Source organism: Rhinichthys klamathensis, unplaced genomic scaffold (genome assembly GCF_029890125.1).
Source record: "Rhinichthys klamathensis goyatoka isolate OS25496 unplaced genomic scaffold, OSU_Roscu_1.1 h1tg000145l_1, whole genome shotgun sequence".
Taxonomy (NCBI): Eukaryota; Metazoa; Chordata; class Actinopteri; order Cypriniformes; family Leuciscidae; genus Rhinichthys; species Rhinichthys klamathensis.
Window position 1 is genome coordinate 377,404 of NW_026606680.1, and position 27,718 is coordinate 405,121.

At 40.4% G+C, this 27,718-nt stretch overlaps 1 protein-coding gene across 1 annotated transcript; it reads right to left on the bottom strand.

Moving 5' to 3' along the window:
• Window positions 1-2,165: 2,165 nt before the first annotated feature.
• LOC130090444 (piggyBac transposable element-derived protein 3) lies at window positions 2,166-18,028 on the bottom strand. Its single transcript, XM_056257817.1, has 2 exons — window positions 17,972-18,028; window positions 2,166-4,100 (listed from the first exon to the last, which is right to left on the bottom strand). Exons 1-2 carry the CDS (start codon window positions 18,026-18,028, stop codon window positions 2,166-2,168), a joined length of 1,992 nt encoding a protein of 663 aa, XP_056113792.1.
• Between the last annotated feature and the right edge of the window lie 9,690 nt (window positions 18,029-27,718).

Sequence of the window (27,718 nt, forward strand, 5' to 3'; positions counted from 1 at the left end):
CTCTCGTTCTGCGCAGTCTGCTTGGGCTTAACACGCTCAAGAAGCTTTGGAGAACCCGGAGAATTGCGGTCATTGTAATTGCTGCCCATGTAGCTTTTACTAAGCCGGCTTTTAGTTGCACGACCCAGCGCGCCGTGCTCGGCCTTTCTGACTCGGAGGGGAGACACGGTGATGATGACGCGCTACCGGGGGACTCCCGGAGCGCCACCTCTCTAAAATATTTGAGCTGACATCAGGCCAATCCGCATTCCCTGAAGAGGACATCTTCACGGGAAAACCTCACTCTCGTTGACGAACCGGTCGGTTCCGGCGACGGGGATGACGCGGTCCTTTTAGCGTTCCCTAGGCTAGCGCTCACGCGGCTTTGCCTCAGTCCATCCTCCTGGAAGTTTGTGAGCGAGCGGCCGTTCGTCTCAACATTGTGTGGCCAGCTCCACAGAGCGCCACCGACCAGGATAGGAATATTTACGACGGGTAAACGCTGGGACCACCGCCCAGTCTGAGGAAACAACTCTTAAAAACGTTTTTTCCAGCGTTCGCGAAGCTCATAAGCACGGCTGGAGCGTCCCGCTAGACTGTTAACACGGTCTCACGGGCCTTGATGTGTTACGATTACGTGTTGAGGTTTGCAATTTATGCCTTCCTAGGAAGGCGGTCCCGAACGCAAGCGGCCTGCCTGTTGTTCGACCATTGGGAGTAACATTAACTCAGGGTCTCCCACCTAAGGTCGGTTAATCCTGTGTTCCCCAACACAAAACACACACATAACTAAATAACACTTTAAAAAAAAAAAAAAAAAAAAAAAACGAATTAAATAATATCCGCGGATATTATTTTTCTGCCTGCACTTGAGACTGCCCAGTTCATGTTTTCAGGAGATATGTGTTTTCCCCCACTTTTGGGGGCACCTTGTGAGGGAAAGTTCAGCACAGTGGACCCTCTGTGGACCCACAGTGGACCCTGTGATGGATCACGGGGTGTAGTATTTTATTTTGTCCAGTAGGGTAAGGGACCTCTGGGTAACACTATTTGTGTCCTCAGGTTAATTGCTGTGAAACAGGTGTGGAGAATTGACGGTGATTAACCATGCTGCTCATAAGAAGCTGGAGAATAGCTGTTGGGGGCTAGGAGCTTGGTCTTGCTGTTTGGTTGTCCTGTTGACGTTCTCACCCTCTCCAGTCCAAGGCTTGATGTCGTTGTTTTTGTATCTTTATATTTTATGTTATACTTTAATGTAGTTATGTTTGTTTTCTTGATTAAATACACATTTGTGCAAATTTGATCATGTTGTATGGCCTCTCCATTCATGTTGCTACTCCTTGAGCCAAGGGGTCGTAACATATGGGGGCTCGTCCGAGATCAAACTAAATTGGCTTATGGTTTGGGTAATTCTTTAATTAGAATTATGATTTGGTTAATTCTTTAATTAGAATTATGATTTGGTTAATTCTTTAATTAGAATTATGATTTGGTTAATTCTTTAATTAGAATTATGGTTTGGGTAATTCTTTAATTAGAATTGCGATTTGGGTAGTTTTTTAACCTCCTGAGACCCGAGAGGAGGTTAAACCCAAATTTTAAATAACTAAAATTTGTTTTTTTACAGGAAGTAGTTTTTGCATAAAAGGATGTCCTCATGCGAGGACAGTGGGTCTATCATATCGTTTACAAAATATTATTTGCTGTTGGGGCCAGAATTTCCTAATTAATCAAAATTCAAAATTTCAGCTTAATACGATAAGTAGTTCTCTCAAAAATGAATGTCCTCATACGAGTACAGTGGGTCTACCTTACTGTTTGACACAAATAGACTACATTGATAAAAAAGTTCATTTGAGACATTTTCACAGTTTATTTGAAAATGTAAACATCAGAGTGTATAGCCTACATAAAATGTAAACAGCCTGAAACATGGCTAATAAAAAAGCTAAAGTGCAAACTGTAACAGTAACAGTCCAAATTTTCACAGTTTATTTGAAAATGTAAACATCAGTGTATAGCCTACATAAAATGTAAACAGCCTGAAACATGGCTAGTAAAAAAGCTAAAGTGCAAACTGTAACAGTAACAGTCCAAAAACAGTTGAATTCAGCAGGGCAGCCTTTGAACTGTGGCTTTTTTTCTAACTAGCTCCCTCTATCTTTCCAGCCTGTCTGGAATAGCCCCTATTGGCCGGTGTGAAATGCTGCAAAGCAGTTTCGTTCACTTTGCAAGCACAGATGCACTTTGCATGTCATGCATCGCACACGGGATTTCCCAGTGCAGCCTTTGACTCTGCAACGCATGGGGCTTTTCAAGGCCATCATCTCCGGGAGATGAGCAGCACTGGAACGGACTGAGATATGGGGGATTGGAGCGACCCGAGATTTTTTGCCTGGTGGTGGAAGGTTTCCGTTCTCATTCTCTTCTTCTGCGACATGAGCACCTTCATGAAGAACATCACACTTTCTGAGGAATACCTGAGCCACTACCATGCGAAACTCAAGAAACTTCATGATAGATTTCCTTGGGGTGCCATTTTCCTGGTTATCTCTGTGATACAGCAGCCAGCTGTTGACCAGGGCAAGATCTGTGAAGTGCCTCAGCATGCAAATTGTCCACTTCTTCGTCCGCACAGACATTCGGTAGTAGCTCATCATCCTATCTGACATGTCAACACCTCCCATCTTTGAGTTGTACTCGCGCACGATGCTTGGTCGTGTCACGGTCACATACTTTTTTCCCTTCTTGGACCACCGCTGGCAAGTATCTTCTGGCTGCTCTGAGTGAACAGTGGAGAGCATCACAACTGGCTTGTTGTCGTACCACTTGACCACGCATAGTTTCCCATCTGCCCTGGTTACTGTGGAGACGGAACCTCTCCCTTGGTCCTTCAGGGTTTTGTCATCGGGTAACTTGTTCATTGCTTGTTTGACTCGGCCCTTCATCACTGTACCAGTAAGATAAATATAATCCTTCAGCATGTGCTCAACTACTTGTATGGTAGTAAAGAAGCGATCACAATACACTTGAGTGCCAGCTGTGAGGGTTTCAGAAAGACGTTTGATGACTAGTGTTCCTAGACCCAATCCATCTGAGTCCTGAACCTTCGAAGCCAGGGTTTTTGAACCTTGATAGACTTCAAAGTCTAACACGAGTCCATCCACAGATGCCAGCACAAAGTTCTTCAATCCCACTGGATTTGGCTTTAGTGGCAGGTATTGTCGGAATGGACATGCCCCTGTAAACGGGATCATCTGTTCGTCTATTGAGACGCATTCTGTACGAGCCTGAAGGCGGCAGCTGGTAAGTATACGGTCCATAAAAGGCCTCACCTTACAGAATTTGTCGGTTTCCCTCTTATCTTCTGAGACATCATAGTCAATAACTACTTTCAGATGGCTCCTAAGTTTGAAGAAGCGATCACGTGACATTGTGTTACTAATGGCAGGGATTTGTAGGGCATTGGACCAAAAGATCCTTATCTGTGGATAAGCCACGCAAGACATCAAGATTGCTGCTCCAAAAAAGTGATACATCTCATCTACCGAAATTTTGATAGATCTCCCACTGTTACCCAGTGACATGGCATTTGTGCAGTCAGCAATGAGTTTCATCAGGTCTGAGTCAATGTACTGCTCCACATAATCCAGTGGCTGCCAACCGGTTCGCTCATCTTTCAGTCCATCATGTCCATCCTGAAACTGGACCAAATTTGGTCTGAATGGAACAAACCTCCAGCGTTCAGCATTCTGTCTGGGCTCTCCATGTCTCTGATCTTCCTCATCCAGCTCATCATTCTCAGCATGCTGTTTTTTACGTCCACGTCTGTGCACTTGTGGATGATTTGGCTGAATTTCATTCTCAGAGTCAGTCTCTTCAGTATCTTCAGCTGCATCCGAGGGTGTGTATTCTTCACCGGAATCATCATCTGATGAATCGGGTGGTGAAACATCGAGTAGCGAAAAATCAGGTTGTTCATCCATGAGGTCAACATCTTGTGGAATCACTTCGTCCACAGCAGGATCATTATCTTCCCCATCTGAGAGGTCCTCCACCTCAGAGTTGTCTGCAATTGCCAGCCATGAGCAGTCGTTCTGCTCTTGACAATGAAAGTTTCGCTGTAATGATAACGTGAACAAATTAGAGATCCAGCTTTTTTGCTGGAGATACTAATACTGGGGTCTTAGTAGGCTTATCTGCCGATATCCGTGTAGCTTTAGCTGAGTGAAATATTGAATTGACTCTTTTCTCCATTTTAAGATCAATAAAGTCTTCTTTTATTGTCATTCCAGAATGATTTACCAGGATTCTAGCATGATTGACTTTGATAAACCATATTGTAGTATTATTTACTATCATTTACAATGTTTCAAGTGTGATTCACCATGATTTACTCTGCTCACACTCACACACACACATGCGCGCAGACAAATGCTGTTTTTTCAATGCTATTGCTAATGCTATCCATCTAAATATCCCTAAGTTTAGCTAACCACATGGTAGAATAAATACCATTATATAGTCCCAATGTCCTCAAACAAGTGCTTCACATTTACTGATGTCCTAGAGTGCTACTATTACTAAAATATGTCAAATTTTAATCCCCATATGATGATAGAGAGAGTATTGTACATAAATACATTTGTTTCATTCATATATTTTGAATAGATTTTTTACCCGGGTCATTTTTCTTTCGGGAACTGCTGTAGAACTGTTTTGTTGAAAATCCAGACATTTTCCAGCCACTTTCTTCTCACTGACAATGGTGTAATGTTGTGATATCACCACAGGGAGGTGTGGGCAGTGTCCCTAAGTGTTGCCAATTGGTCTAAAATTTTACAAATTTGACTATCATTGTGTCAAGAGGCAAAAATGTAATGTCCTCATATGAGGTCGCAGGGTCTCAGGAGGTTAACCCTCTGGGGACCAAGGTGTTTTTGGGGTCCTTGAGATGTTTTGACATGCTCTGACATTTGTGCTTTTTTCAGTTGCTTATAAACATATTAATGGCACAGGTGAAATTGCACTCTATTTAGCACAAACAGGACTACCATAATGTGTGAGCAACATGTATGTACATGTTTGTATTTTTGAGAGAATATTGTTTATGCGTGGTTATTGAAAAAACTAAAAAATAAAGTTTTTGAAATAAGGACACAAAAAACATACTAAATATGAGTCCACAAGACTTTTGACTAATGTATGTTGTTGCCTAGAGTTTTTGCTTCAAAATGATCTGAAAATCATCCTTCCTAATCATTCACATAAAACAATAGATTGTTTTAAATTGTGAAAAACATTTTTTTTGTTTGCAAGGCAATATGCGGATGGGCGGAACGGCCCAACCCCTATCATGAATAATTAAGTGGTTCTCAGACAGTGACCCTGCATAATAATGAGCCTTTCATTCAGGGGTGTCACACAAGAAAGAATGTAAGGACAATATATATATATATATATATATATATATATATATATATATATATATATATATGTATATATGGCATTGCATTCTTTCTTGTATATATATATATATATAGCCTACATGTATATATATATATATATATATATATATATATACACACACACACACACACACACGTATATATATATATATATATATATATATATATATATACAAACAATCAAAATATAAATGAAAGCCAAAAGCACATTTTTAGTCATACCTGGAAACAAATCCTGGTCAAATGCTATATGGGCCAGTCTACAGAATTGGTTCAAAGTTACAGTTGGAAACATCTTGAAAAGAAAATAGTCTTTTCCCATAAATGTCTTATAAAGTATTATTTTTTAAAGTAGACCAATAAAGTATTATTTTTTAAAGTAGACCAATACAATAAAAAGAAACCAGTCGCATTTCAAAGTCGCTCGCGAAATGACCGCCAGGTGGCGCAAAGGGACATTTATCAAAACGTAAGTGGGGCTAATGTCAATTAACAGTAAGGATGAAATTCTACAAGTTATGGTAATTTACAAATAAGCCTACAACAAACATTTATTTTTAAACAAATATGTTTAAATATACAACATGCACGATTAAACAACAAACAATACAATCTGAACCAGCGCTTCCTGTATTGAGACATGCAGCGCGTTTCAGTTACGATCCTGGTTCCAGTGGCCTTAATACATTCACGGCTTTTTAAAATGTCACAAAGCGTTTTGAGGTGGTTTTGAATGAAATATTGAAGTTTATAATTAGGGTATTTTGGCACAACACGCCGAGTGGCTATGCATTATTCTAAAATCTGGCTTTATTCTGGCATGTTGAATTAGAGTTTGACAAACGCGGCGGCGCGTTCATTTGGATTTATTTTTCTCATAACAGCTAAAAGAACTTACTGCGTAATTGTTGGTCATACAGATAAGATATCATCTTTTAAACTGTAAAAGGTCTACTTTTATTCATGTAGGCTAAAGTAGGCCTACACTCACAGGCTAACGACAAAACGTTTTCTCGCTCACGTGAGAAACAAACGTTTGGGCATTGCTCAGTGAGAAAATTCATAGCCGAGCGGTAGAACTTACGGTTCGATCATCAAGATGACATGGGTTCAAATCCCGATCAAACATGGTCTACTGCAAATTTTATATTTATTAATGCAGAGAGATTTGTCTAGCTCTAAAACTCTGTTACACCATACAGTTTTTTGCTTATATTTATAAAATAAAATTACCATGCATTTCCATTTTACACTAAGGAACAATAGTATCCAACAGAACGACGTTGCATCTGTACCAATCGTACGAGGCTACCAATCGTAATTTCAAAAGCAGTTCTGTAAAAAAAGTAATTTTACAGATATAGCCTATATATACACTCACCTAAAGGATTATTAGGAACACCATACTAATACTGTGTTTGACCCCCTTCCGCCTTCAGAACTGCCTTAATTCTACGTGGCATTGATTCAACAAGGTGCTGAAAGCATTCTTTAGAAATGTTGGCCCATATTGATAGGATAGCATCTTGCAGTTGATGGAGATTTGTGGGATGCACATCCAGGGCACGAAGCTCCCGTTCCACCACATCCCAAAGATGCTCTATTGGGTTGAGATCTGGTGACTGTGGGGGCCATTTTAGTACAGTGAACTCATTGTCATGTTCAAGAAACCAATTTGAAATGATTCGATCTTTGTGACATGGTGCATTATCCTGCTGGAAGTAGCCATCAGAGGATGGGGACATGGTGGCCATAAAGGGATGGACATGGTCAGAAACAATGCTCAGGTAGGCCGTGGCATTTAAACGATGCCCAATTGGCACTAAGGGGCCTATAGTGTGCCAAGAAAACATCCCCCACACTATTACAACACCACCACCAGCCTGCACAGTGGGAACAAGGCATGATGGATCCATGTTCTCATTCTGTTTACGCCAAATTCTGACTCTACCATCTGAATGTCTCAACAGAAATCGAGACTCATGAGACCAGGCAACATTTTTCAGTCTTCAACTGTCCAATTTTGGTGAGCTCTTGCAAATTGTAGCCTCTTTTTCCTATTTTTAGTGGAGATGAGTGGTACCCAGTGGGGTCTTCTGCTGTTGTAGCCCATCCGCCTCAAGGTTGTGCGTGTTGTGGCTTCACAAATGCTTTGCTGCATACCTCGGTTGTAACGAGTGGTTATTTCAGTCAAAGTTGCTCTTCTATCAGCTTGAATCAGTTGGCCCATTCTCCTCTGACCTCTAGCATCAACAAGGCATTTTCGCCCACAGGACTGCCGCATACTGGATGTTTTTCCCTTTTCACACCATTCTTTGTAAACCCTAGAAATGGTTGTGCGTGAAAATCCCAGTAACTGAGCAGATTGTGAAATACTCAGACCGGCCCGTCTGGCACCAACAACCATGCCACGCTCAAAATTGCTTAAATCACCTTTCTTTCCCATTCTGACATTCAGTTTGGAGTTCAGGAGATTGTCTTGACCAGGACCACACCCCTAAATGCATTGAAGCAACTGCCATGTGATTGGTAGATTAGATAATTGCATTAATGAGAAATTGAACAGGTGTTCCTAATAATCCTTTAGGTGAGTGTATATATATATTTTTTTATTAGGCCTATTATTATTATTTTGATTCCCTACAACCTAGAGTTTTTAAAAACATGGTTTTAAGTAAAGTGTGATTTGCCAGGAGGGACGGGGATTTCCTTCTGGTCTAAACATCCCTGCTTCTGCTGAATTATTTGAATCCCCACACCCCTCCCTCCACAGTAATCAATGCTATAGGCTACTTCACCAATAGACCATATCAAATATAAAATAGAGATATGCAACAAGCACGTTTAAACAATGACAAACAATAAAATCAAAACCAGCGTTTCAGTTGTTCATTAGTTCAAGTGGCCTTAATGCTTTGTGAAATTTTGAAAATTTTCAAAATTTCACAAAGTGTTTTGAGATTATTTTGAATGAAATATTGAAGTTTATAATTAAGTGTTTTGGCAGACCACGCCGAGTGGCCCTGTGCATTTTTCTAAAGTCGGGTTTTATTCGAACTTTTGCTAACGACAAAAGTTTATCTGTCGTCTCTGTCTCCGGGAACTGCGCGTCACAAAAATGAACCGAAAGCCACTTCAGCTCAGTCACTATAAGAAATCGGCTCTGTCTAAAGCCTTTAAATGTCTAAATATTCTGGCTAATAAATGTTATCTGATTATGTAATCCATATGAAAACGAGAGGTACAGAGGATGTACTCAGATATGTAGCCTGTAAGCGCTTCCCAATGAGAAAATGACAAGGGTGAAAATCTCGCTCTAATTAAATGTAGCAGGCTAAATCGCCCTGAATTAAAATGTAAAAACAGATCAAATAATGTATTTGTCGAAATGTTGCGATATTGTTTCATTTAAGTTCATAATTATTCAATACATGTTATTTAATTTAGCAGCATTACCACGAAGCACCGTGGTTCGATATTTATTTGAATAATAAAAATTTTTTTTTTTTAAAAATAATTCACAAATTGCATGCCTGGTTAAAAGGATCCAAAGATCCCTGTAGACTTTAATATTGAGTTGAACATTTTGTTCATGACAACAAATTAACATGCGTTTTTTCAGATTATATTTAGTTTTGCTTGGAAAAAGCTGGCCCAAACCAGTTTTATTTCATCAATTACTGAAATAATGAAATATTTAGTAATAAACTTTTATGAGAGAAATATCACTAGGCTACATGTAACTTAAATCATTTAATTCCTTCATTATCAACACTGTCTAGAATAGCGATTTAAGTGTAAATTGCGACTTCTCTTTGTGTTAAATCAGCCTCAGACTCCGATAGCCGGTGGGGGGTTGGAGGGACAGTTCAGTGCTGTATCGAGCGCGCAGGACAATAGGCCTAGGTGTTAATGTTCCTCTTTCATATGGAGAGCGAGGGAGACTAAATAAATTTGTTAAAAAGAGATTCAGCGCGAGAGAGGCAAAGAAAAACGCATGTTTTAATTTAATTATGTTGCTTTGGACAATTTTCGTTTTGTAGGCCTACTGTTTTAATTGTTTAATATAGCTGTCATTTCTTTGGCAATACAAATTTAAAATGTCGCAAGAATAAGATTAGCCTAGTGTTTCTTATTTTGCATCGCAAAAGAAATAAACTCTAAACCCGATGCAACCCTGTTTTAAATAAAAAAAAAACTGTCCCGACACTTTATTTAAACCTTGAAATGTTCGAACTTGGTTTCAAACTTAAGTAATTATAGTGTTCTTTTACATTACACAATAATTTAGCAGACTAAAGACGTGCTTCTTCATTTTCATTTTCTGATGCAATCGGCTGACAATCTTCCTTCATCAGTTTATGTCCTTTGTGCAGCGGCTGCGGTTCTACAGGAATGTAGCAAATTTATGTTGTAATAATAATTAAACAAAACTCTTGACTTTAAATAAGTAAACAGTTATAAACAGTTAGCTATTTAAGCATCAAGAAGGTTAAATATAAACGCTGTTGGCCAACATCGGTTAACAACATGTAGGCCCAGGGCCGTCGCTAGTGGGGTGAAAGGTGGTGACAATTATAGGGGCCCCCGCTGCCCAGGGGGCCCCACAAAATCCAGCAGTTATACTATTTAGGCCCCTGTTGTATGAATAATTCTAATATTTATATTAGTTGTATGCCTGAGATTTAAATGAAAACCACAAAAACGTGGAATTTGGGTAAATATTTTTCCAAATATCTGCTTCTCTTACCTCCATAAAAATGGTTTAGTCCGACCTAAAGTAAAGTATTTATTAATTATTCAGTCAGAGTCAGTGACAAACATCAGATGGACCCAATAAAATTGTAAGTCCCACCCCAGCTCGTGAACAGAACCAATCAGAGTTGAGGCGGCAGCCTGAAGTTAACGATGAACTTGGTGGAAGAGCAGGAGACTGACTGACTGAAAAATGTCGGGGAAAAGAAAACAAAAATCAGGTACCAGAAATGCCAGGAAAAGACGGAGAGGGAGGCAAGGAGAGTGGTTGTATCCCAGTCGATCAAGACGTTCTTAAAGACCGGTTATATATTGTTATTTCACTGGGAATTAGAAAACTTGTGTCTACAGTCTGCCGTGTACAGTCATTTTTTATTATCGGTGCGCGCCACAATCGACCGAATGATTACGTGGTCTAAATTCCTGTCTTTTTACACTATTGTAAAAAGAGTTTTAAAAAAATTACACGAGTCACGACGCATTGCATTATGCATCTGACCTGCCGGCTGATGATATTTAAAACATCGAGAAAACACGAATACAACACACTGCACTTGGATGAATAAATGTATTCGCTTTATTTAATAATATTACCAGTTCCATATTATCTTTATTAAAAAATACGGCAATATGGTTTTATTTTTTTAATTAGACTGCATTCTTGTCAATTTCTAAATGTATACTTTTTGATTTATGAATTATAACAGACTGATGGGGGGGGGGGGGGGGGGGGGGGAATATTACTTTTTAAAAATTGGTTTTATTATTATTTAGCAATTTCTTGCTTTTTGTTAGTTTTTATTAGTTGTAATTTTTATATAAACATTTAACTTTTAAAATAAAGGTTTCACAACAACATCACCATCTTCTGTTATATGTGGGCCTCCATGTTCATCTATTGTACAGTATATGATATTGGTGGAGGGTGGTGGGGGCCCACATCAATATTTTTCAGGGGGCCCAAAATCCTCTAGCTACGGCCCTGTGTAGGCCTATGCTACATTGAGATTCGATCTCGGGTCGATTGAAGCTCCTCGAAGCTCGTGTTGTTGCGTTAACCACTGAGCTATCATCTGTACATCTGTAAATGTTTTTATTGCAATGTTTTATTTTTTCATTATTTATTCAATTTCATTTCAGTAGCCTAATTTCAGTATTGTGATTATGAATTATTTTAACTACGTTTCACTTGTTGAATTCATCTGCTACCAGCTTTCAATCGCTCTGAATGAGCCGCGGTGCGGCGGCAGATTACGCATTAGAGAGAATAAACAAACACTTTCCAGAGTCTATGATTGTAGCGCCTCTTGGCGGTAAAAGGCAGAAAATACACCCCACATTTTACCGCCGCGGTGGAACGGCTGATGTGGGCATTGTCATGGCTTGCCTCAACATTTGCGTTTGAATAGCGCGCGTCCTCCGTGGGCGTGTCAGATTAACGCGTAATGAAGTGTAATGAGCTGGGGGGGGGGAATCTGACAGCACTCTCTTTTCATACAGATTACATAAACTGAGATAGATTACAGATTACATAAACGTTTCTGGTCCCCAGAGGGTTAAGTAGAATAATTGGTTTGAGAAATTTGGATTGGATTATTTGGGTAAAATAAGTTGGGGATTGTCATATAAAAGGATTGGTTTTGTTTATTTATTTTGATTAGTGGTTTTTGGACTGGAGAGAGAGAGATAAAACCAACCGACAGTCACACTAAATTGCTTAGATGTTGCGGTTTAGACTGCAATAAGCCATATAACCCTGTGTTAGGCTGAAGAGCGCTTAACGCTTTTTTTTTATTTTAGTTTGTTGTGTTTGGTGCGTCGGACGCGGGTAGACTGGTTGAGCTGTATGTGGGCTTACTGAAGACTAGGGTTGAGTATAATTAGTTGTTTATGTATTAGTTAGATACAGGGTGGCTTTTTTTCCTACAGTTGAAGTGTGATCTGTTGGATCTGGTAAGTTATCTATTTGTTTGTTCAGATGTTCTTTTAGTAACAACAAAATAAGGCAAAAAAAAAAATGGAATTGTTACAGGATTTTTTAATTGCTCCTACGATGGGAAAATTAGGGTGTCTTTCAAAAGAGCAATTATTTAAAGTAGCTGAACATTTTGATCTTGAATTAGCTTTAACAAAAAGTACTAAGGTACAACCTCTCCGAGAGGCTGTAGAGGAGAAATTAAGAGAGATACTAATTTTAACTTACGAGACACATCCTGAAGAAGAATTGACACCTGCAGGTATTTCGACGCCTCGTGCGTTGTTAGCGCCTGTCGGGTTAACATTCGAGCAACAGTTGAAAATCCTTAGTATACAAAATAAAGAACGTGAATTGGATAGACAATTTGAACTACAGAAATTGAAAATCCAAGAGCGAGAACAAGAACGAAAATTTGAAACAGTTAGAATGCAACAAAAAATGGAAGAAGCTAAATAAGAACATGATGCAGAACGGTTAAGATTGATCGGACAAGGAAAGCTTTCTGGTGGTAATGTTGATTCCTTAAATGAGCAAGAACTTGGGGGGACGAGTGGAAATCGAATCACAGGTTTAGTACAGATGATTAAACTCTTGCCTAAATTCAATGACCGGGATCCGGATGTGTTTTTTTCTCTGTTCGAAAGCTTGGCTGAGGATAGGGGTTGGAACGATGCTGAACGTACACTCTTACTACAAAGTGTTTTGGAAGGTAAAGCTCAAGAAGCCTTCATCTCACTTTCTTCTGAACACCGAAAGAACTATAAGGTAGTAAAAGAGGCTGTGTTAAAAGCATATGAACTTGTCCCTGAAGCGTATCGGCGACGTTTTAGGGGATGGAAAAAAGACGAGCGTAAAACACACGTTGAGGTGGCAAGGGAATTGGCAAGTCTTTTTAATCGTTGGCGTACATCATTGTGTGTTAGTACATTTGAAGAGCTTTCTAATCTAATAGTTTTGGAGCCGTTTAAAAACATTATCCCAGAGCGTGTCGCGATGTATGTAAATGAACATAAGGTGACAATGGCTGCTGAGGCTGCCATTCTTGCGGACGAATATGTACTAATTCATAAAAGTGCCGGTGATTATTTGTATAAAAAGCCAAATAACAGCGCAAGTACAGTGAGGATGAGTCCAAACAAATCAGAGCATGCTAGAAAAGTGGATCCAGATTCGAGTTGCAGGTATTGTTTGGAAAAGGGTCATTGGAAAAAAGAGTGCCCTATATTAAGAAATAAGTTCAAGTCCGTGGTTCCGAAAGCCGTTGGTCTCGTGTCTACTACCGGAATGAGTTTAAAATCAGATGCAGGAGAAGTAAAGACTTACGGAAGGAATAAGGATCTTTTGCAAGCAGGATACGAACCGTTCATAACTATGGGGACTGTGTCTTTGAAAGATTTGGTGAGGGTACCTGTTAAGATATTACGTGACACGGGATCTTCTGAATCTTTCTTATTGGATTCGAAACTGCCGTTTTCTTCTGAAACACATACGGGTAAAAGCGTTCTAATTCAAGGTATAGGATTAGACATATTTTCGGCTCCTCTGCATCGAGTTCAGCTAGATTCTGAGGTTGTGAAAGGAGAGGTAGAAATTGCATTAAGGTCAGTTTTGCCTATCGAGGGGGTGGATTTGATTTTGGGAAATAATTTGGCTGGCAGTAAAATATGGGGTACGGAAGTGTTTCCCGTTGTTAAAACCACTCCGGTCTGCTCGGTAGAATCAGACAAATGTGTGCAAGAACTGCCTGAAGTTTTCTCTTCCTGTGCCATAACACGAGCGATGAGTAAGAACAATGATATGGATGAGTATGAAGGCCTAGAGGAATCTTCTAATGATCTTTATAAGAATTTGTCTTTGCTTGTTCCGTCGATTTCCCGGCAGGATTTGATTGTAGAGCAGAAAAATGATGCGCAGCTAAAAACACTGTTTGAATCTGTTAAAACAGAATATGAGATGAAAAGTTTGGCTAGAGGATATTTCACACAGAACGGGTTATTACTTCGTAAATGGACGCCGTGTTATGATAAGATTCTGGGTGAACCGGTGTTTCAAATAGTGATATCGAAGGGATTACGGGAGTTAATTTTGAGAGCTGCTCACGGTGACATAGCTGGTCATTTTGGAGTGAAGAAAACCTATCACAGCGTGATGCGTTATTTCTTTTGGCCTCGATTAAAGAGAGACGTGGCTGCTTTTATAAAAACTTGTCATGTCTGTCTGTTGGTCGGAAAGCCGAACGAAGTGATCTCTCCTGCTTCGTTGTATCCTATACCTGTGGTGAAAAATCCCTTTGAGCATCTAACTATTGATTGTGTGGGGCCATTACCTCCTTCTAAAACTGGTTCCATCTATATATTGACCGTGATGTGCCAAACTACGCGATACCCTGCTGTGTATCCGTTGCGAAATATTACTACAAAGTCTGTAGTGAAAGCTTTGACTCAATTTATTTCCATATTTGGAATTCCTCTAGTTATTCAGTCTGACAGGGGAACAAATTTCACATCTCGTTTGTTTGCCCAAATATTAAAAGAGCTGCGTGTAGATCATCAAAAAAGCAGTGCTTACCATCCTGAGAGTCAGGGTGCCCTCGAGCGCTTTCATCAAACACTAAAACAGTTGTTGAGAACGTACTGTACTGAGTTGATGAAAGACTGGGAGGAGGGCCGACTACCTTGGTTGATGCTCGCTGCTCGCGAGGTCACTCAAGAAAGTTTGGGTTTCAGCCCCAATGATTTAGTATTTGGACATAAAGTAAGGGGACCGCTCGCGCTTTTGCGTGATGATTTATTGGAAACTGAACCGCCTGTAAATCTTTTGGATTACGTAAACGGGTTCCGATATAGGTTGTATTGGGCCGGTACAGTAGCCCTTGAAAATCTAGGTAAGGCACAATCTAAAATGAAATCCTGGTTTGATCAAAAGGCAGAAAACAGGGAATTCAATTCTGGAGATCAGGTTTTGGTGATGCTTCCAATGACTAGTTCCACTTTTGCTGCAAAATTTTGTGGACCCTATACTGTGCTTGAACAACTTTCTGAACAAAATTATATGATTTCCACTCCGGATAGGAAGAAGAAGTCTCAGCTGTGCCATGTAAATCTATTGAAGCCTTATTTGTTACGTGCAACTGGATCAAATGTCGCTGTCGGAGGTGCTGAAATTAAATCTGTTGCGTTTGCTGTAGGGGGTGAAAGTGGTTCTTTGTTAGATGGAGTTGAGAAGGAAATTTTGACGAATATTTAATTCAACCTAGACTCCTTAATTCTGAGCAGTTAAAGAGATTGGAGATTATGCTTGGGCATTTATCTCAAGATAATGGTAAGGAATTAATACATCTGATAACAGAGTTTCAAGTGCTTTTCTCTGATACTCCTTCGTGCACTGACATGATTCAGCATGATATTGATGTCGGTGACTCCCAACCTATTCGACAGCGATTTTATCGTGTGTCTCCCGAAAAACAAAAACTTTTGGAATCAGAGGTTAAGTATCTTTTGGAGAATGGACTTGCGGAACGATCTAGTTCAAGTTGGGCTTCTCCTTGTCTTCTAGTTACGAAACCGGATGGAACATTTAGGTTTTGTACCGATTATAGAAGATTGAATGCTGTTACTAAATCCGACTCTTTTCCACTTCCACGAATTGAAGACTGCATTGATTCGGTGGGGTCAGCTGAGTTTGTTACGAAGATTGATTTACTTCAGGCATATTATCAGGTACCCCTAACTTCTCGTGCTCAAGAAGTTTGTGCTTTTACAACGTCTTCTGGATTATATTCTTATAAACGTATGAGTTTTGGTCTTCGAAACGCTCCAGCTACATTCCAGCGCCTGATGAATCTGGTAATCTCTGGGCTTGAGGGATGTGCTGTATATCTGGATGATGTGGTGGTGTATAGCCAGACATGGGAGGAACATCTTTGCAAATTGCGCGCTTTATTTATTCGTCTTGAGAGAGCAAGGTTGACGATAAATTTAGCGAAATGTGAATTTGGACGTGCCACTGTGGTCTATTTGGGAAATGTGGTAGGACAAGGTAAAGTGTGTCCTGTTTGGGCAAAAGTCAAGGCCATTGATAATTTCCCAGTTCCTTCTACGAAGAAAGAGCTAATGAGATTTCTAGGAATGATTGGGTACTATAGAAAATTCTGTGAAAATTTCTCAACAGTGGTTGCTCCTTTAACGGATTTGTTAAAAGGCAAACAGAAATATGAATGGTCCTCAAATTGTCAAAACGCTTTTGATAATGCCAAACTTTTGCTGAGTTCTGCTCCCGTGTTAACAGCACCCTGTTGGGACCGTCCTTTCCATTTAAAAGTGGATGCGAGTGGGTTGGGTGCTGGGGCTGCATTATTGCAGAAGGATGACAACGGCATTGATCGACCAATTGGCTTTTTTTCTAAGAAGTTTAATTTGTGTCAGAGAAATTATTCAACCATTGAAAAGGAGTTGTTGGCATTAATTTGGGCTTTACAACATTTCGATGTGTATGTGGGGGGAGGTTCTGTCTCGCTGGTAGTATTTACAGACCACAACCCACTTACTTTCTTACAGTCCTTGCATAGTCCAAATCAACGACTTATTCGCTGGGCTTTATTCTTGCAGTCTTACAGCTTGGATATTCGTCGTATTAGAGGGGTAGATAATATTATGGCGGATACCTTGTCACGAGCTCCATTGAACTAGTGCTCTATTACATTTTTGTTGGTTCTTCTCTTTATCTTTCACCTCATCTTCGTGCTCTCAAGGCGCCTGAGAGCATTAGGAGATGGAGTAATAAGGGGTAGGTGGTGAAGGAGAGAGGGTAAGTGGAACCAATAATTTTGTTTTTCTAAATCTGGTTAAATCTTGTCCTGTGCTATATCTGTTCGTTGTATGTGTTTTTCTGTATTATTTTTACAGAGTACCTTTGTATAAGGGCCTCTGTCTTTAGGAGGGAGGTGTGATGGATCACGGGGTGTAGTATTTTATTTTGTCCAGTAGGTGTCTCTGGGTAACTATTTGTGTCCTCAGGTTAATTGCTGTGAAACAGGTGTGGAGAATTGACGGTGATTAACCATGCTGCTCATAAGAAGCTGGAGAATAGCTGTTGGGGGCTAGGAGCTTGGTCTTGCTGTTTGGTTGTCCTGTTGACGTTCTCACCCTTTCCAGTCCAAGGCTTGATGTCGTTGTTTTTGTATCTATATATTTTATGTTATACTTTAATGTAGTTATGTTTGTTTTCTTGATTAAATATACATTTGTGCAAATTTGATCATGTTGTATGGCCTCTCCATTCATGTTGCTACTCCTTGAGCCAAGGGGTCGTAACTACCCTTTTCACCCTCCACCCTTTGCCTCCCCGGAGGATCAGGGGCTGAATGCTCTGTGTCCCGTCCGTGCTCTGCAAGCAGATATGACCAGGACCAGTGCTTTCCGCAAGAGCGACCAGCTCTTTGTTTCAAGGGCTCCCCTGCACAAGGGGAGTCCCATTTCAAAGCAATGCCTCTCACATTGGCTTGTGGACGCTATACTATGGCTTATGAAGCAAAGGGTGTGCAGCCCCAAGGGGCATCAGAGCTCATTCCACAAGGGGCTTAGCCACCCCTTGGGCTTTGTTCAGGGGAGTGTCACTGCAGGACATCTGCTCCGCGGCCAGCTGGGCCTCCCCTCATACCTTTGAGCGTTACTACCGGTTGGATGTTACCAGAACTTCGGTGGCACACTCAGGTCGTAGGGGTAGGGTCCTCTTAGCCCTTTCCCACAGCCCCGTTTGGTTAACCAACGAGGAGTGAATTCATTCCTGTCACCAAGCATTCACATTCCTTCTTGGGTTTAGCTATGTGCATTGGTGGTGCGGGGGCCATTATCATGTATGTGTCTCATGCATGTTTCATGCCCTGCTTGTCCACAACAGTTAGCGTGGCGGAAAACTTGCAGGGTAATGTTTGAGGGACGTGTCAGGCACCGCCTCTCTGAGGTGACCGTCCTTCTCTGGCCTTCAGAACCTCACTGTGAGTGTATTGGGCAATCGGGGAGCTGTCCATGTCTCTCCCATAGGTGGATCTCGAAACGAGATGATGAAAGAGAACAATAGGTTACTGTCGTAACCCCGGTTCTCTGAAACATCGAGTGGAGAGATCCACCAGCTTTGCCCCGCTTGCCGCACGAGAAGCGAATATACTTACTGAGGAATAGCAGCGCGCCCAGCTGTGATATGCCCGTAGGTAAGGGGGTGTGGCCTCACCTGGCATTGGCTGCGCGCTTCTGTCTGTTGGATGCTTCTGCAATTGGATGCTTCTGCAGAGGTCAGGTACGGATGCCCTTCCCATAGGTGGATCTCTCCACTCGATGTTTCAGAGAACCGGGGTTACGACAGTAATCTATTGATCTAGTATTATAAGGAAAGAAGAACAAAGACATGGAGTTAATTTTTTACTCATATACTGTACAGGAATATATTGATAAGTATTATAGTTATATTCAGATTTACACAGATGCATCAAAGAGTTTAGATAGGGTAGGAGTAGCTTTTTTTTGTTCCAGAGTTTCATATTTCAACAGAGAAAAGGATAAGTGATAATGTATCAGTATACACAGGAGAAATGTTAGCAATTCTGTTAGCAGTACAGTGGATAGAGGAAGTAAGACCATTGAGAACTATTATTTGTTCAGATTCTGCATCATCATTAGGTCAGTTTAAAGAGTCATTCAGATAGTAGAGCCGATATATTGATAGAAATTCATCAAGCATTATATAGAATTCAAATGATAGGTATTACAGTTATATTTGTGTGGGTACCAGCACACTTTGGAATTAAAGGAAACGAAAAGGCAGATAAGGCTGCAAAGGAGGCCACAAAAAGAGAAGACATCGATGTAGAAGTTAACATCAGTAAGATGGAAATGAAGAGCATTATTAAACAGAGTTTGAAGAAAAGGTGGCAAAAGCAATGGGAAGAAGAGAGAAAAGGACGATGGTTTTACAAAATTCAGAGGAAAGTGGGGGAAATGAGATGTACAGGAAGGAAAAGGAGAGATGAGACAATTATATCTAGACTTAGATTTGGACATACAGGACTAAACAGCACGTTATTTAAAATAGGTAAACATAACACCGGCAGATGTGAATACTGTGAACAACAAGAGACAATAGAACATGTCATGATACACTGTAAAAAAATAGGGAAAAAGGAGGGAAATGATCCAAAATTTGAAAAAGGAAAGAGTACGGTTTGATTTAGTAGTTATTCTTAGGGGAAATTCTAAAGAAAAGTGTTATGGAATTGTTTTTCATTATTTTAGAATAATTAATATGATTGAGAGGATTTAATTTTTTATTTTTTTCCTTTGTAATAAATGTAAGTAATACTCATTTGGCGCTTTTCCACTGCTGGTACGGCTCGGTTCGGCTCGGTACGGTTCGACTCGGCGCGGAACGGTTCGGCTCGCTTCGCTTTTCCACTGCGTGGTACGACTCGACACGGCACGGTTCGGTTCGCTTTAGCTCGGTTGCTTTTCCACCGCAGTTAGTACCCCTTCAAAGTGGGTGGGACTGATCGTTATTTTGTCCCTACACTGTTTGTAGGTCCGGTGATAGCTCTCGCTGGATCCGCTCCTCGGCAACCAACGAGAGGAACGTCTGCACCTCGTCCACTGACCACGATTCAGCCATTTCTTTTTAAAGTTTAAAAAACAGATGCTACCGCGTTGGCTGTTGTCTACTGGTTATTTAAATCTAGCGGGTTTAGTGTCCAATGATGCTGGTAGTGACGATTCTGTCTGACCAATCAGTGATCTGCAGTGTTTTTACGTCACATTTTAGTACCGGTACGATACGCTTGGAACCTCAACAGACCAGGTACCATTTAAAGCGAGCCGAAGCGAGCCGTACCGTACCGTACCATGCAGTGGAAAAGCACCACAAGTGAGCCGAACCGAACCGAACCGTACCGTACTATGCAGTGGAAAAGCGCCAAAGCGTGCCGTACCGAACCGAACCGTACCGTACTATGCAGTGGAAAAGCGCCAATTCAGTTCCACACTCCATACCAGTTGGTGGCAGTAATGCACCATTTCATTGTGTGCCAACCGCCAAAAAAACTCTAATAGAAGAAGAAACGCTGGAGCAGAATGGCGTCTAAGCGATTGTGGTGTTCTGTTCTTTGGTATAATAACGAACACAGCAGTCATTTTGATGTTCCTAAATCCGAAACCCTGCAGACACAGTGGCTGAGTTTTGTTTTCGAAGGGAATATTCCCCACGAGCAACGTCAATACTTTCATGTTTGCGCGATTCGCAAATCTTTTCTCACCAGACTGCTTTATAAACGAGGGTCAGTATAAAGCTGGTTTTGCTAAGAAGCTGCTCCTGAAAAAAGATTTTCCCATAGGTGGATCTCGAAACGAGATGATGAAAGAGAACAATAGGTTACTGTCGTAACCAACTGTTCATGTTCCTGCTGCACCTCCAGAAGAAGTGAGTGTAAAGTTTGATTGACCTTATATAATCTTCTTTGCAAATCGCAAAAAAACTTTGTTCATGACCATTAACTGTAACATCAATCTGTCAACGAACTAACCTATACATCAGTTAACACATAGTGTTCGTATCTCACTACTCTACCCTGCCAGTACATAAAAAAATATCGAACTTCTTTGCGGCCGTTATCTTGTTCTGGGTCAAATTGATACGGTTGCACAGATGTTTATATACTGTATGTATACGGTATAATAATTTGCATAAAAATTAGGGCTGTCAAATGATTAATCGTGATTAATCACATCCAAAATAAAAGTTTTTTTTACATAATATATATGGGTGCACTGTGTATAATTATTTTATATATATATATATATATATATATAAATACACACACACGCTTGTATATATTTTCATGTATATACTGTAGGCCTATATAGATTTATATATAATTTATATTATATATAAATATAAATATTTTATATATAAATAATATTTTTTTCTTAAATATACATGCATGTGTGTGTATTTATATATATACAAAATAACTATACACAGTGCACCCACATATGTTATGTAAAAAAAAAACTTTTATTTTGGATGTGATTAATTACGATTAATCATTTGACAGCCCTAATAAAAATACATTAGAATTCCGTTGACTTCTCAGTTTACCTTTCAAAGCTTTGGCTATATCCTCATCAAGCTGGACATGAGTGTCCATTTTTATCCACTTGTCTGTCGTCAATCTACAGCACTCTATGAGTTACATTGAACCTTAAAATTAAAAGCCCAACACAACCTACAGTGAGCTTAAAGTTCAATCTAAAAGTCAATATTTGAAGCAATAAAGCAACCTGTGAGTATTAGAGGGTATGTTGTATATTGATAATTGTGGTTTATTTAAACCTAGGGTATTTCCCATGAACATGTCTATTGTGGTCATGCTAACATGCACTATCTCCACCTCTGTTGCAAAGATTTATGGAAATTAGAAGTTGTGCAAAATATTGTATGCCAGGACAACTAAGACAAGTGACTTGCAGCTTTACTAAAAAATAAAACAAACAGATTTTTAGACGAATGACTTCACGTCTCTCTGGTGTTGACAAGAGACAGGAATATGATTGCAGATATCACCAACAATGTTTCCATGTGCAGTTTGTTAACGTTAGACGTCGTTTTTTTGTCTGGTACTAATAAAGTTAACTAGCTAAACACCAAGTTATCATTAGCTAGTTCATGCTTACAGCTGTTAGCTAACAATGACTGTACCTTAACGTTAGTTGTTCGCTGGATCGACCAGCTTACATGCATCTTTCACTGTATTTTACTGAACTCAGCACAGAGCCTTTAAAGCCAACCAACCCCGTGACGTCACCAGTTATACTGCACAATGGTGGTGCCCTTGCCGCGAAATATATAACGGTGTTTCTTTTTTCTTTTATATGTTAACATTTGTCACGTTTCTTATATCATTTGATTATAGTGGTAATCCATCTTGTAAATTATGTAAACTTGACTGACTGCTTCATTTCCCCTTTAAGGACTTCGCACAACTTGTGGCAGTCGAGGCAGAGATCGCATGCAACCCGATTACTTCTTCATATGCTCTTCACTCATGCAGCTCATCCTACGAGAAAAGGACCACAAAGGACTTTAAACCAAACAGATCCACACAAGTCTTCACAATGCAAACCGGTACAAAACAACAAGGCAAGGAAAAGCAACACAAATTTAAAAGGTAACTTGCATGTTTTGCAAAGATGAAAAACACCAGTTGTCAAAGTGCCCTAACTTTTCAGATCAGCCCTTAGAAGAGAAGCGCACATATGTTAAGGAAAACAAACTGTGCTATGGATGCTTAAAGGTGGGCCATAACACCAAAGATTGTTACAATCGACACACTTGTGACATTTGCAAAGGAAGGCATCCCACTTGTCTACACAATGACAATCACAAGGCATATGAAAGGTCTCGAAGCTCTGACAACACCGCTCCAAGTACTCCAAATGATACCACGGCAGTCACAGCTCTCAACGTTACTAAGGTGGGTCAGTCAACTAGCACATCCATGATCGTTCCTGTATGGGTGTCTACGGTTCAGAGCCCGTCTAAAGAGGAATTCGTTTACGCACTATTAGACACACAAAGTGACAGCACATTTGTCTGTGAAGAAGTAAGCAACCAGCTACGAGCGGACACTCATCCTGTAAAGTTAAAGCTAACTACCATGCTGGGTGTTCACTCTATTGTTAAGAGTCACGGAGTATCTGGACTGCGTGTGAGAGGTTATGACTCAGACATTCTCATTAACCTACCCCCCTCATATACCAAAGAGTTTATTCCAGTTAACAATGACAACATACCCACTAGTGACACAGCAAAACAATTGCCCCACCTGACAGAAATTGCTGATAAGATACCACCTCTTTTGAGTTGTGATGTTGGACTCCTTATTGGATTTAACTGTCCCAGGACTTTAGCGCCAAGACAAGTTCTACTAGGAGAAGGTGAGGAGCCATATGCTATCCGCACAGACCTAGGGTGGAGTATCGTTGGAGGCTCCACACCAGCGCTCAATGAAACTCAGCCAAGTTTGTGTCATAGAATCAAAATAAAGGAATTACCCCCTGTAACTCCCATGGACGTGATTAATGTGCTAGAGTCAGATTTTAAGGACACAAAGGCAAGCGACAAAACAGTCTTGTAAGAGGATCTCATCTTTTTGGACAAGCTCAAGGAGGGAATAAGGAAAAACGAACAAGGACACTGTGAGATGCCTCTGCCATTCAGACAAAGGCCACACTTATCCAACAACAGAAAGCTTGCTGAAATCAGACTCGAACACTTAAAGCGAAAGTTCAAAAAAGATGAAAAGTACAAAAGAGACTACATAACTTACATGAAAGACATTATTGAAAGGGGTGATGTCGAAGAAGTACACAATGAAGGAAAACAAGGTGAACAGTGGTACATTCCCCATCACGGGATTTATCACCCCAAAAAGCCCACTCAACTTTGTGTTGTGTTCGATTGTTCAGCCAAGCACAATGGTACAAGTCTAAACGATCATCTTCTCCCAGGGCCAGACCTGATTAACAATCTAAGAGGCATCCTCCTATGGTTCAGACAACATCTTATTGCTCTAATGTGCGATATAGAGAAGATGTTCCACCAGTTTCACGTCCAGCGGTGCGACAGAGATTACCTGAGTTTTCTGTGGTGGAAAAACGGCAACACAGAGACACAGCCACAGGTATACAGATTGAAGGTACATCTTTTCGGTGCAACATCATCACCAGGGTGTGTAAATTACGGACTAAAGTATTTAGCTAAAGAACATTATCACACACACCCTGTAGGATCTGAGTTCATGGAAAAAGACTTTTATGTGGACGACGGAGTCACAAGCACAGACACAGTTGAAAAGGCAATACAGCTTGCACAAGAGGCCACAGAGATATGCAAGCAAGGGGGGCTCCGTCTACACAAATTTATCTCAAATAACCCTGCTGTCCTTAAAAGCATCCCGCCATCTGAATGTGCAGTAGAGACAAAAACAAAGGACTTAACGTTCAAAGACATGCCACAAGAAAGGGCCTTAGGCATCCAATGGAACATTGAAAGGGACTGTTTCAGATTTGACAACACTTTAAAAGACCAACCAGGAACACGTCGAGGCATCTTATCTACTGTTGCATCCATCTACGACCCCCTTGGCTTCCTGGCGCCATATGTGCTTCATGGAAAAAAGATCCTGCAGGAAATGTGTCATCAAGGTATCAACTGGGACGACTCCCTGCCAGATGCACTGAGGCCAAGGTGGGAGAGCTGGCAACGTGACTTTGCCAACTTAGACAAGGTAAATGTTAAGGGTAGACGTGACTGAATTGTCGTGAGCAGATGAAAGCACTCAGGAGAGGTTGGATGAGTTGGTTCAGATGGGATATATTTTTTTTTTCCCAGTTAAGGCCAATGAAAGGCAATAAAAAATTAACAAAACAAAAAAAAGAAAGAAAAAAAAACACTGTTTAGTAAATAAAGTAAATTGACATGAGAGTCAAAAAAACAACAACAACAACAACAACAATCAAATGTTTACAGCTGTTTGAAAATTGACCTTAACACAAGTCACTATAATTAGAGCAAAGACAGACTTATGTCCTCTCACTCACGCTCCTCCCGACAGAATGACAATACTAAACTTTATAGTCCTGAGGTCACCCCTGGAATTGGAACATACCAACACATGATTATGGTGCAGGGGTGGCTCAGTTGACAAAGACATAAATGCTTAAAAACAGCTAAAATACTACTTCTATTAAACTAGAAAATTACAGAATATTATTTCTACATTTTCAGCTAACAATTGACAAGCAACAAGTCATATTCTACAGCTACAAATAAATAACTCAAACTCCGGGTCATTTGCTATTGACCCGGAAGTCATAGCGTCATTTAAACCCCACAATCGCGGCAAATTTTCCTTTACACAAACACACCGGAGACGTCAGTACGACAAAGATGGTATGTCAAAGCTATGTTTCTCTTAAACTAAATAAACGGATAGATACTGAAAACATGTGTTGCGTGATTATTGTAACTGATTATGACTGTAACGTAAATGAAATGATTTTCTTTAAAACGGCAAGATATGTATTGATAGAAGGAGCTATAGCATATAAATCACCGCAGTATTAGCTGTTAAAAGTGTGCACACAAAAGCTACGGGATATATGAGATTTTGTAGTGAAAGGCTATGTAAGGATTCAGGGCGGATCTAATCCGTGGGGAATTTGCATATCATAATTAATAATTGGTAATTAATAATTATTCATACATGTTTGGATTAGATCAGTCTTACATTAAATGTAATCTCCCTCTAAGGGAGGATCTGTCATTTTACCTGCATGCATACGTGTGAATCCCGGAAATTAACCACAAGTTGATTGTAGTTAATTACACGGACCATGTTTCACAAACAGGTAAAATGAATAAGCTCAATTGTCAGGATAATATTTGTGGGATCCACAATATCATCTTACTTTATAGGATTTCAGGAAACGCAATTCTCTGGCTAGAAGAATTGGGTTTCCCGCCCTATAAACACAACACATACTCTTTAAGGTATTTTTAATTCGTAAAGCTTGTAGCATAAGTTAGACCTTTGGCACTTAAGTGACTTGAAATTGAGCAAAGAGACAGCACATCAATCTAATGAATATATAATTAATTTAATAGAGGCATGACTACTTATGTATTTACTACGGTTTCATGGGATATATGTATTTACAAACACATAGACAACAATGAACAATACAATAAGACATCAATGAACGAGAAATGCATAAAGTTTGGACAATGGATAACGTACACGCGTGAGCGAGTAAGAGAGAGAGGAAAGGGGATGGGGAGAGAGAGAACAGAGAAATTGGGAGAATTTCATTGGCAGGAAGACATTCACCTCTCCGATTACAACACGAAACATCATCTTAAAACTTCTTAGAAGCTCTATAAAGAGATTATACTTGCAATCAACTTATGTTATGGTCTCTCTCTGTGTCGAGGCATTCCTGTACGGCCCTGTCCGGCCGCGTGAGCTGAGTCCTTTGTGTGTGAGGAAGCGTCACGTGGGCTGCTTGGCGCGCGTGTTGAACGGAGGTTTAAAGTCTTTAGTGTAACATTTCCAAAGGGAAATAAAGATCTCTACGGGGAAATCACGCGGAGTTAACGTTACATCTTTGCAAGGCTGGCGAAGAAACGCGTGCTTCGCTCGGTCCGGCGCGTCACGCGGTCACGTGCGCGTGTTTCTCCTTCAAAGCGAGCGCGCGCTCGTTTAAAGGTCCCTTGTAGATGGATTTGCTGAAGAGATATGTCACGGGGTTTTCTTTTCAATCGTCGATTGGAATTAAACACAGAGACTTATCTACAACTGAAAAACACAAACTAAACTAGAAACAAATAAAAGAAAGGCGAAGAGCTCGCCCGGAGGCGAGACGTTACATCATGACACGAGGACACGGGAGGAAGAGAGAGTCCAGAGGGAGGTTCAGTCCTCTTTAGAGGAACTGGAGTCCACACCTCTGAGGTGCGAACTGGCCAATGACATTCAACGAAACTTTTGGCGGCCAAATTCTCTTTGTCTTGTCAAAGTTAAACTATGGCCGTGTCCGCCTCTTTTATGACCAGTCAGAATTTGTCAGAATCATTCCACAAGATGATAAAAACATAGAAAACATACATTTTACTGTAATCTTCTGTATCTGACCAAATCAGTTGGAACGAGATAATTAAAACGGTACCAAACACAACATTTACACATAATTGGAATATGAAGATACATCTTAATACATAACTTTTAAACTCTCAAGAGTTTCACTGATACGCTAGGAGATCATTTCTAAACTACCATGGACTGGGAAACAAACAGACATACAGGAATATATCGTATACAATTGGTAATGGCTCGTTTTATGCGTGTAATGTAAAGGTCCATTATGTGTGTGTGTGTGTTGGTTCGTGTGTGTGTGTGTGTTAGAGTTCTGTTATCTCTCTTGCAGAGATGGGGGAGGGCATGGAATGTTTCAAGCATTTTATGACTCTGGCCATTCCTGAGAGAGAGAGTGTGTGTGTGTGTGTTGCATTCAGTCTTTTTGGGTCTTTAGCAGGATGTATTTAGTTATTCAGATTCACCCTTTTAGCCCAGTCCTTACAGTCCCCCTTTTTGTCTGATGAAGTCCCTGTGTGGACTTAATCGGACAACAATCATCACAATGGACGGATGGCAGGTGAATCATGACTCATGCAGCAGGTGGTTATTAGGGCTGAGGATTCAGCTCTATGAGGTTCGAAGCTGCCTCTGGCCTGGTCTCTGACTTGGCACCCCCTTTTTGCGGGTCTCGTCCGAAACCTTTCGTGAGCTTGGCTGAAGATGTTTGTATCTCGTTGAGTCTCCTGTATAGGATGAAGGTCAAGCCCAGTGTCAGGGTGTGTCTGACTACCATAGAGGTACACCGTGCAGTGTCGGCTGCGGTCCAGGCTTGGACAACAGGTGAGGTAGTCAGAATGGGTA

Coding starts and splice junctions, on each gene's coding strand:
- LOC130090444 (XM_056257817.1), bottom strand. CDS start 18,028: ATGGCCCCCGCACCACCAATGCACATAGCTAAACCCAAGAAGGAATGT. Junction 4,101..17,971: donor AGAAGGAATGTGAATGCTTG/GTGACAGGAATG, acceptor TTATCATTACAG/CGAAACTTTCATTGTCAAGA.